Below are 11334 nucleotides of genomic sequence, written 5' to 3'. Positions count from 1 at the left end.
CATTTTTGGTTTGTTATTCAAAGTTAAAAAAAACACATTGATTGAGATATGTACAAAAGGCGTACAATGAAATACCTAATTTCATGTACTGGAATGGGTATGTACAAAAGGGGCTTGGGACTTATACCTACATGGAGGCCCGTGGTATATTTTGAAAAGTTTTGTTTCTTTGAAGTTTGGTTGTTTTGAAAATGATTTGAAAATTGTTTTGAAAAGGTTCTGTTTTTTTGAAGAAGTTTTATTGTTTCGAAAACTGTACAAAAAGAAAAGAAATGGGACTTACACTCTCTAATATTCGAGAGGCCCCACATCGTTTTGAAAATCAATTGATCAATAAAAAAGATTTAATCAATAGTTTCCTTTGAGAATCAAAAAGAAATGGTTTATCGTTTTTTGAAAAGAATCGCGATCGCTTGTTTTAAAACGATTTGAATTTTGAAAGGAATCAAATTAATCAAAATAAACAAAAAGGTTATCCTCAATTAACACTTAGATGATTAGGGTTTGCTCCAAAAATATTTACAAGTGATTAAGTTTGAAAAATCAAGTGAAAAACAATATTTAAAAGTATTAAAAACATTTAAAACATGTCATTTTAAACTCAATTAAAAATATATTAAATGAATCCTTTTTTGTGATTTTTTTTAATATTATCAAAATATGTATATTAAATAAAGAGTGTAAAAAAAATGAAGTGAAAATAATGAATTTTGATTGGTTAAATTAATTGGTGAAGTTTGTTAAAAAATGAAAGAAAAAAGGTTGCAAAAAAATTGGTTTTGTCTCCACTAGGGCTTGAACTCACGCCCTCTCTCTCACCAGCCAAAACATGAACCAACTGAGCCACGCTTGTGGCTTGTTAAACATACGCGTTTGATAAAATATATTTTAAATCAAGAATTTGAATTTCCCAAACCAAATCTGGCGCCAAGAACACAACCCTAACTGATTTTCAAATTTCTTCAAAACTGTGTTGTTTTGATCGATCAAAGGGTCTATCTCACTCGGTTTTGGACGAGGAACATGATGATGACCTTTAATTTCATTTATTTTTGCTCTAAGATGATTAATCCTCTGATGAACACGAAGAACCCTAATATGAAAAATCTTTGTGAAATCGTGTATGATCATGATATGATGCAATTGATTGAGGGTTATTATTCAGTGATGGTGCAGAAACAAGATGGTAACTCAGTTTTGCATTTATGATGCATGTATGATAGAGTTTGAAGTTCATGAACACTTACCTCAAAAACGGCCAAGCTGGAGATTGAATTTTGCGAAGGAGGTGTTACAGATGTTGTTGCTTGATCTGGACAGCTTCAATGAACCATATGGAAGGTGTCTGGATGCTTGGAGTGGATTGAAAACACCTGGAGTAATTGGAGGTACCCGATCTGCAGTTAAGCCTAAGTGTGAATCGAGCTCTATGATTCTGATGTTTCAGGTTGGTGATGAGTGTTTAGATAGCTTATATGTGATATATGTGAGGTGTGGGAAGTGTTAATTTGGACAGAAATGATCTGGAATGAAAATTGGCATGATAAGGCTCTTTATGTGTTCATATGGAGGTTGAAGAGTGAATCTGAGTTTTGGGGTGATTTGGGGTGTGTGAGTGGTTCAAACACATCCCATATGATGTTTATGAGTTGCTAGAACCATCACTTTGGCCATAACTTCAAGGGTTTGGAGGTTGAGTTTTCTACCTCTTTGAAAACTATGAAACTTGCAATTCAAGAAAGAAGAGAGAAAACCTATAATTGTGAGGTTTTGGTGTGATTTTGAATGAGGTAAGGACCTCTATTTATAGGCCAAAGTTTCTGAATACAAAGCTCTTGCAAGTTGATCAAGAATGATGATTTGGCTTAAGAGATAAAAAGGAATCTTTCACATTAAATGCAAATGGTTAAAAGTGACTTAACCATGGTTATTTCTCAAGCTTCTTATCCTCTTCCATTCTGATCTTCTAATCAGAAAATATCTCTCAATTATTGCTCCTATGCATCATTGCTTGGATTATAGGTCATGTAGTCTTGAAACTTAGTGAAAAATGGTGAAAATCCAAGTGAAAAAGATCACTAAATGCATAATTCAAAACCATAGCTACACTCCATATTTTTTCTTGCTCTTGGACATTTTGGAAAGCTCATATTACACACTTCAAAACCCTAGTTGAAAGTTTCTTCAAGATCCTTAAGGAAGTGGGTGAAAAAGATCCATGAACTTTGAAGAAAATGAAGTTTTAAGTGAAATTTTCAAAAGATACCAACTTTGAAGCTCCATATCTCTTAAATGGTTGATCTTATGGAAACAATTTATATGTGTCAAAGTTGTTTATTGGATCAAAATCTACAACTTTCATGTTGGAAGTTTTTTTCAGTTTGTAGGTGAAATTTTGAGAAATTTCCTTCCAAAGTTTGGAAAAAACCATGAAAAACACTTAGAAATTTTTCTAAGTATGAAAAGTCAGACTTTTGACTTTTTGATTCTTGATTGATTTTCTTGATTTTTCTTGATCAAATGACTTCATATATCATATATTGATGATTCAAAACTTCAAAAGTCATGGTTGACCAAAATTCCCCAAAAGTCAATGGTGATTTTGTACAGTTGACTTTTTCAGACGAATCGCGTTTCTGGAGATTTCAAATGAAACAGGCTATCCTCACCATATGAATGGTATGAATGGATCATATTGAAGCATTAGAGGATATTGAGCCATGGTTTGAGTTGTGGCACCATGTCCTGATTAAAAAGTCAATGGTTTAGTGAATTAGGTCAAAAACCCTAATTGTCGACCTGATGAAATTGATGACTGTGGATCTTGAATTGAGATGTAATTTCCATTGGATATTGTCATAGGGATTATTTGAGGATGATTGAAACCTTTGATTGACTCCCTGGGGATTTTTAGGGTTTCCCAAATGTGATCCCTGATTTTGGTCCCTGATAGTTCAAAACCCTAATCTGATGATTTGAAATTTCACTGTTGATCATTCCTTGTGTAGGAGATGTCTTGAGCCAATGGATTAGGTCAAAATGATTCACTTGGGGTCTTGAGTTCATGTCCCAAGTCATTAGGTCAAATCCTGAGCAAAAGTCAGGAGTATGCTATCTTCAGTCAAAACCCTAATCTGATTGATTCAGAGCCTTTGAGCTTGTTGAAATGAATCTTTGAGGACCAAATGTTGATTGTTGATGAAGATGATTCATTTGAGATGAAGGGAGAACAAAACCCTAATTGATTGTTACTTGTACTGATGAGTGATTTCCAGATTAAACCCTGCTGAGTCACAAGTAGCAAACACAAGCTATGCAATTTGTTAGAGATGCAAATGATGCATATACAAATGATATGAGGTGGTATCTTAGGTCAAAAATTGGGGTATGACACCAGCCTTGTGGCAAAAAGTTTTGATGAGCCAGCCTTGTGGCAAAAAGTTTTGATGAGCCAGCCTTGTGGCAAAAACTTTTGATTAATTAGCCAGCCTTGTGGCAAAAAGAAAGTTTGATTGTGATGATATAGAAGAGATACTCCTATCATAGAGATGATAAAAGTATAATCTCCTAGGGTATTTGGTTTGGATATGGGGATGCTTATAAGAAGCCCGTGGGTCCTTGTATGAAGCCCAAGAGGAGGCTATCCGAGGGTCCTTGCATTGTAAGCCCAAGAGGAGGCTATGGGAGGGACAATTGAGGGTCCTTGTATTGTAAGCCCAAGAGGAGGCTATGGGAAGGACAAGTCGTTTGTATGAAGCCCAAGAGGCGGCATGGTATAGTTGGTTTGAGCTCTTAGAGCGATTTCACCGGGAAACCATACTCTATGTCCTAACCTAGCTAAGGGGAGATTCTTTGCACGAAGCCCAATAGGAGGCTATGGGGAACCTAGTGTTGTACTAAGTTGAACAAGCATATATAACATCAACAAGCATATGAACAAGTATATGAACAAACATGAACAAGTATATGAACAAGTACATATATGACAAAGTGTATGTGTACATTGGAGTTTATGAAGGAAATATACCTTTAAGGATGAACGATTTATCAAACAAGGTTATGTACACGGGAATTGGGACTTATACTCGGGGAGAGTCCCATGAGTTTATTCAAAGCTATATAAACAAATATTTACAAAGGGGATTGGGACTTGTACCTTGAGGGAGGCCTAGGAAGATTTTGAAGAAAACCCTAATTTTTGATTTGTTATTCGAGGGTTTAAATCAAATTGATCGAGGTATAAAAAGATAGGTATATATACAATGAAAAAAACCTAATTTTATACAAAGGAATGGGACTTATACCATAAGGGATGCCCATGTTTTATTTTATAAAACATGGTTGATTGATTTGTTAACAGACGCGATGTTTCGTCGTTTGAAAAACTTTGATCTTTTATTGAAAACAGTTTGAATTTTGACAAAAGTCAACTTAATTAAGATAAAGACAAAGCTTATACCTAATTAAGACCTAAGTGATTAGGGTTTGATCACAAAATATTTACGATTAGGTTTTGAAAATCAAGTGAAAAACAATATTTAAAGTATTAAAAAAACACTTAAAAATATGTCATTTTAAACCTAATAAAAATGTATTAAATAAATATTATTTTTGTGATTTTTTTGGATATTCATAAAATATGTATATTAAATGAGAAGTGTACAAAAAATGAAGTAAAAATGATGAATTTTGATTGGTTAAAACAAGTGTTGAATTTGTGAAAAAAAATGATGAAAATAAGTGTTAAAAAAAAAGGTTTGGTCCCTAAGGGTGTTGAACCCACGACCTGGAGGTTACCAACCAAAACACTTGCCAACTGAGCTGCGCGCGCAGCTTGTAAGTAATACGCGTTCATTTGATTATATTTCAAACTCAATTTTCAAATTTCCTTCGCAAAAATGGCGCCAAGAACACTAACCCTATTTTGATTTTGAATTTTCTTAAAACTAAACCAATTTAATCAAGTGAATAGCCTAACTTGCTCGATTTTTCACAAGGAACAAGATGGTACCATTTAATTTCATTTATTTTCACTCTAAGATCATTGATTTTCTGATGAACACGAAGAACCCTAATTCTGAGATTGATCATGAAATCGTGTATGTGCAAGATAATTAGTAATTGATTGAGGGTTAATGATCCATACATATGCAGAAACATGATGACAAATCAAATTTTTATTTATGATGCATGTATGATGGAGTTTGAAGTTCAAAGCACTTACCTTAAAAGTTTGCAAAACTGGAAATTGAATTCGTGCCTAGAGGTGTTACAGATGTTGTTTCTTGATATGGACAGCTTCAATGGACCTTATGGAAGGTGTTTGGATGCTTGGAATGAATTGAATTCATCTGGATCACTCCACGGAACCCGATCTGCAGTAGGGCCAAGTATGAATCGAGCTTGATGATTCTGAGGTTTCAGGTTAATGGATGATGTTTGGAAGGTTAGTTTGGACAGATATGAGCTGGTATGAAAATTGGCATGATAAGGTTCAATTTTGGCTCATGTGGAAGTGAGGTAGTGATTCTGAGTTTTAGGTGTTTTGGTGATGTGTGAGTGGATCAAACACATCCCATATGATGTTTATGAGTTGCTAGAACCATCACTTTGGCCATAACTTCAAGGGTTTGGAGGTTGGAATTTCTACCTCTTTGAAACTTAAGAAAACTTGTAATTCAAGAAAGAAGAGAAAACCTATGCTTTGGAAGGTTTTGGTGTGATTTTGAATGGAGAAATGACCTCTATTTATAGGCCAAGAATTCTGAACTCCAAGCTTTGCAAGTTGATAATATCTTTGGTGATTTGGCAGTAAGAGATAAAATGACATCTTTTGCATTAAATGCAAAAGGTTAAAACCTTTAACCATGGTTAAAAATCTCAAGTGTTTGGAGATTCTTTCCTATCCAATCTTTAATGCTTTGATCTTTCCCTTTGGAGTTGCAAGAGGTCATTGCTTGTATTATAGGTCATATAGTGTTCATAACTTTGTGAAAATGGCTTATAATTCAAGCATAATGGTCACTAATGTTAAAATTCAAAACCATAGCTCCACTCTATATTTTTTCATGCTCTTGGACAGTTTGGAAAGCTCTTGTTATGTACTTCAAATCGTTAGTTGAAAGCTTCCTCAAGATCCTTAATGAAATGGGTGAAAAAGATCCATGAACTTTGGAAAAAATGAAGTTTTTTAGTGAATTTTTCAAAAGATACCAACTTTGAAGCTTCATATCTCTTAAATGGTTAATCTTATGGAAAACATTTATATGTGACAAAGTTGTTCATTTGATCAAAATCTACAACTTTCATGTTGGAAGTTTTTTTCAGTTTGTAGGTGAAATTTTGAGATATTCCCTTCCAAAGTTTGGAAAAAACCCTTGAAAACACTTAGAAAATTTTCTAAGTATGAAAAGTCAAACTTTTGACTTTTTTAGTCTTGATTGATTTTCTTGATTTTTCTTGATCAAATGACTTCAAATATCATATATTGATGATTTAAAACTTTAAAAGTCATGGTTGACCAAAATTTCCAAAAAGTCAATGGTGATCTTGTACAGTTGACTTTTTCAGGTGAATCACGTTTCTGGAGATTCCAAGTGAATCAAGCTATCCTCACCAAATGAATGGTATGAATGGATCATAATGAGGTATTAGAGGATCTTGAGTCATGGTTTGAGTTAGGGCACCATGTCCTGATTAAAAAGTCAGTTGTTCAGATGAATTAGGTTAAAAACCTAATTGTGGACCTGATGAAATTGATGACCGTGGACCTTGAATTGAGATACAATTTCCATTGGATATTGTCATAGGGATTATTTGAAGATTATTTAACCCTTTGAGTGATGCCCTGGAGCCTTTGAGGGTTTCCCAAATGTGATCCCTGATTTCAGTCCCTGATAGGTTCAAAACCCTAGTCTGATGACTTGAAATTTCACTGTTGATCAATCCTTGTGCGGGAGATGTCTTGAGACAATATATTAAGTCAAGATGATGCATTTGGGTTCTTGAGGTCATGTCCCAAGCCATTAGATCAAATCCTGAGCAAAAGTCAGGAGTATGTTGTCTTCAGTCAAAACCCTAATTTGGTTGATTCAAAGCTTTTGAGCTTGTTGAAATGGATCTTTGAGGACCAAATGTTGATTGTTGATGAAGATGGTTCTTTTGAGATGAAGGGAAAACAAAACCCTAATTGATTGTTACTTGTACTGATGAGTGATTTCTTGATTAAACCGTGCTGAGTCACAAGTAGCAAACACAAGCTATGCAATTTGGTTAGTGATGCAAATGATGCACATGATATGATATGAGGTGGTATCTTAGGTCAAAAATTGGGGTATGACAATGTCAAGAAGATTTTGAGGAGTCTTCATGTGAGATTCAAACCTAAAGTTAGAGTTATTTAGAAAGTTAAAGACCTGGAGACCTTAAGTTTTAAAAGTCTGATTAGCAACCTTCAGAGCAATGAAATGGAACTGAATGGAGACGAGCCTATGTCTATGAAGTTGTCCAAGTCACTGGCTATAAAATTTGCTGCTGAGAAATCTAGTGGTAAAGCTTCTAGATCCTCAAGAGTCCGCAAATCAGAAGAAGCTTTTGATGAAGGAGTTTCTGATGATAACTCGAATGATGAGGAAATGGCATTTATCATTAATAGGTTTCAACATCTGGTCAAAAGGAATAAGAAATTCTCTGGTAAGAGTAGTGGCTTCAGAAAGTCTCAAGTTTCTGAGACAAAGAAGATGCCAAAAGATATGCTACAACTGCAATAAGCCTGGCCACTTCAGATCTGATTGTCCTGATCTACATATGAACAAGTCAAAGAAAGAAAGCTTCCAAAAGGTCATGAAAAGAACTTATTTATTTATTTTTCATGAAAGGAACTTATTTATTTATTTTACTGGTATTAGCTAGCCTTATTCTTTACTTGATAACTTAAGCACCATGTAATTGGTGTTTTTGAAAGTCAAGGACAATATTATAGGGACAGAGAAGCTTGCACCATCTTGTAAACAGCCTCCCAGCCCTTTTGAGTAGGATGAAAATCGTCCCAAAAGAATGAAAGCTCTGGATTATCACATAAACTATATTTCTTTTGTCCTCTCTCATCTACAGTTCCGCACTGATAAATTGAACTCTCTGGAACACAACATGGTCGCAACACATTCTCCACGGTTGAGTGTTTCTGCATTGTTTCAATTACGGAGAGAAAAGAGTTGTAGAGGTCTAGTGTCACGACGAAAGCTGATTCATTTTCTTTGTTCAGATCTTCCACAGCTTGGAGTAACATTTCGTTGTGCTTCATGGCGATCCAGTTAACAGTGTCATTGCACTTATCATATGTTATAGTTATTCCTGGCAAACACCCAGCAGGCTCTAATAATCCAATTGCTATTTTATTTATTCCGACGCTATGGATGCGTTTAAGATTTATTGACAACTGTTTTATGAGTGAAGCACCGAACACAAATATATCCTGCAACATATAATTTAATTTATCATTCATAATACATACAATAAAAAATAATTAGTGTTACTATTAAGTAAGTTAAATCATTTACCTCAATGCTCTTCCCATTATACAAATATGGATAATAGTCGTTACCAGCAACAGTGACTAGGGCAACTGAGGAGTCAATCTCGGATTTAGTATAGATATTTTGTTTGATTAACTCTTCAAAGGTGTCGATTTGGATAACCATGTCCGGTTCTTTGAGAAATGTATTGAAAACACTGGTTCCTCCGTAGGCAAAGTTTATACCAAATTGAAGATCAGATGAATTTCTCAATGAATATAGTGCAGGAGATTTTATATTCATAGAGGAAGCTGTTTGTAATTGTATATTTCAAAGTAAAATAAATGCGTGTTTGTTAGAACATCAACTAGTATAAAGAAATATTATAATAGAAGACAAAGAACGCGATCAATATTTGTTAGAGAAATACTTGTATGGATACGAACCTAATATAAGTGATGGGAGAGTTACCAATATAATCGGTGAGAATACGACCATCGGAGAATCTTCCAGATGGTTGATGAGGAAATGTGATTCCATATGGAGGTTCATAAGCTTGCGAGTCTAAAAAGTTTCCTGTGTCAGCATAGGAGTCTCCAAATACAAACAATTTTCTAGATTTGTAGCCATTCACATTGTGTACTCCATATGACGACTTCTTAGTCCCTTCTACAAATTCATCATTAAAGTTTGCATTAATTGAATTGCATGTAAAAATCAAATTAAATATTTAGGTGTAATGTTTAGGTGTAGAGGAGGGCTAGCAACACTCTCTTTTGAACACTTTCTCAAGCACTCACTTTCTTATTGGTTGATACTTGGGTGGGCCCCTCACTTTGAAAATAGGTCCCACATAAAGTAGTAGGACCCACACATGTTTCAACCAATAAAAGAGGAAGTGTTTGAGAGAGTGTTCAAAAGAGAGTGTTGCTAGCATTTCTCTTAGGTGTATTAATATTAACTCGGATCAAAATGTGCGTAAATAATAGTACCTGTGGTTATTGATATCATGAAAAGGAGAATAAGCAAAGAGAGAAGTGTGATGAATGGTGAAGTTTGCCATGCCATTGATAAAAGATAATAAGTATGTACATCTATTAGGGACCATATATGTATATATGTAAATGGTAGCGTATACGTTACACTTAATTGAGCGTGTAAGAAATTGATATGCAACATGACAAGATGATGCCCTCAAATTAATTAACTACACTTTTGATTAATTGGAAGAGTAATGCTATACATCACGATCACGCGAATTATTTGTCACAGCACAATAGTTTTTTTAAATATTCATGCCTCCTGCCTCCTCCTTATGTTTATTAGTTATTACTTATCAACACTACGGCTATTTTATTTACATACTCAATAGCTACTTTCACATTAATTTAATTTTTTTATAAGAACATGTCCCATTGCAACATTAATATCACAATCATTACTTTTAGAATCACCTTGTTTATAGATTTATCTTTATCATACCATAGAAGAAAAAACTGAAATCAATCATGTGTACATGTAGCACTTTCGTGATGAAAATCACCAATTTTTTTTCGTTATAATTAGCATTTTCCTTTTTTTTTTTTTAATATTCATGCCTCCTAATGTTTATTAGTTATTACTTATCGACACTACGGCTATTTTATCTACATACTCAATAGCCACTTTCACATTAATTTAATTTTTTTACAAGAACATGTCCCCATTGCAACATCAACATCACAATCATTACCTTTAGAATCACCTGTAATATGTGGCTAAGTATAGAGATTAAATATTACCATTATTTATTAGCAAAAAGAAAAATAACACATGTGTAGATTTATCTTGATCATACCATAGAAGAAGAAACAGAGGATTTTTTACCAATATGCCACTCTCATGAAAATTAAATCCTAAAATACCATTCTTTCAAAATTATTTGCCAAATTACCACTTTTTTTTTTTTACTTTTTGCATGTGGCCGCCATTTCAAATGGAGGGTGTGTAGAGGCCCTTCATGTGGCCTCCGTTTCAAATAGAGGACACTCTTTTTTTAAAAATTTTTTGTCTTTTATATTTAACATATTTTTTAATGATTTTAAATTGTTTTTTGTTTTATTTAATTAGTTAAAAGCTATAATTTAATTATTTAAATTATTAAAAAATTAAAAAATAAATTTTTTAAATAAACAAAAATTAATAAATACATAAAAAATAATTGAACATTTTAGTGAAAAATTATTTTATTAATACATCTTTGTTTTCGCATACATCTGCCCCCTCCTCTGCGTACTGCAACATATCAACAATTCTGTCGAAGTTTACGTACACATATACCTACACTATGTGGAACTGGAAGTCACATGTTGCAACAACCACAAGACATAACTGTTCAGGACAAAATTAATTTTTTTTTATTGCATTATCATGGTGTAATATTTAGGGGTGGCAAAATGGGTCGTGGCCCGCCGGGCTGGTCCACCCAAAAAATGACGTGTTAGGTTGACATTTTAGGCCTGCCGTCCGCCATAGCCCGCCCCGCCAAAACCCGCCTCCCGCCATAGCCCGCCCCACCAAAGTCCGTCGTTCGCCAAAACCCGTGGCTCCGTCAAAATCCGTTATTTTTTTAGTTAATTCTACTAATTCTAATTCTTGATGTTTTTATTTTATAAATTTATTTGTGAATATATGCAATACTTTTAAGTTAAATTTGTTTAAAAATGCTTTATAAATTTTTTAAAAAAATCTATTAAAAAATAATAAATAAAAAATTAGGCAGGCAACCCCGTCGCCCGCCAACCCGCCACCTTGGCGGGACGAGTTAGGTTTTTATGCCCAT

The 11334-nt window shown here is 34.0% G+C and overlaps 1 protein-coding gene across 2 annotated transcripts; it reads right to left on the bottom strand.

Moving 5' to 3' along the window:
* Positions 1–7843: 7843 nt before the first annotated feature.
* On the bottom strand, positions 7844–9664 carry LOC131613932 (GDSL esterase/lipase At5g03610-like). 2 transcript variants are annotated; one of them, XM_058885573.1, is made up of 4 exons: positions 9506–9664; positions 8985–9182; positions 8559–8824; positions 7844–8473 (listed from the first exon to the last, which is right to left on the bottom strand). In XM_058885573.1, exons 1-4 carry the CDS (start codon positions 9579–9581, stop codon positions 7976–7978), a joined length of 1038 nt encoding a protein of 345 aa, XP_058741556.1. In that variant the 5' UTR covers positions 9582–9664; the 3' UTR covers positions 7844–7975. The 2 variants fall into 2 exon arrangements, with proteins under 2 accessions (XP_058741556.1, XP_058741564.1); XM_058885581.1 differs by having other exon boundaries at positions 8985–9179; positions 9506–9653.
* Positions 9665–11334: the final 1670 nt, after the last annotated feature.

The sequence above is a fragment of the Vicia villosa genome, linkage group LG1 (assembly GCF_029867415.1).
Source record: "Vicia villosa cultivar HV-30 ecotype Madison, WI linkage group LG1, Vvil1.0, whole genome shotgun sequence".
In the NCBI taxonomy this organism is placed as follows: Eukaryota; Viridiplantae; Streptophyta; class Magnoliopsida; order Fabales; family Fabaceae; genus Vicia; species Vicia villosa.
The sequence above is the reverse complement of the archived record's forward strand: the minus strand, read 5'-3'. Positions and strand labels throughout refer to the sequence as shown.

What these genes read in the sequence shown, in the direction of transcription:
- LOC131613932 (XM_058885573.1), bottom strand. Translation starts at nt 9,581, where the DNA reads ATGGCATGGCAAACTTCACCATTCATCACACTTCTCTCTTTGCTTATT. An exon ending in TATTCTCACCGATTATATTG is followed by an intron (nt 8,825 to 8,984) that starts GTAACTCTCCCA and finishes AATTACAAACAG; the next exon opens with CTTCCTCTATGAATATAAAA. An exon ending in ATAATGGGAAGAGCATTGAG is followed by an intron (nt 8,474 to 8,558) that starts GTAAATGATTTA and finishes TATATGTTGCAG; the next exon opens with GATATATTTGTGTTCGGTGC.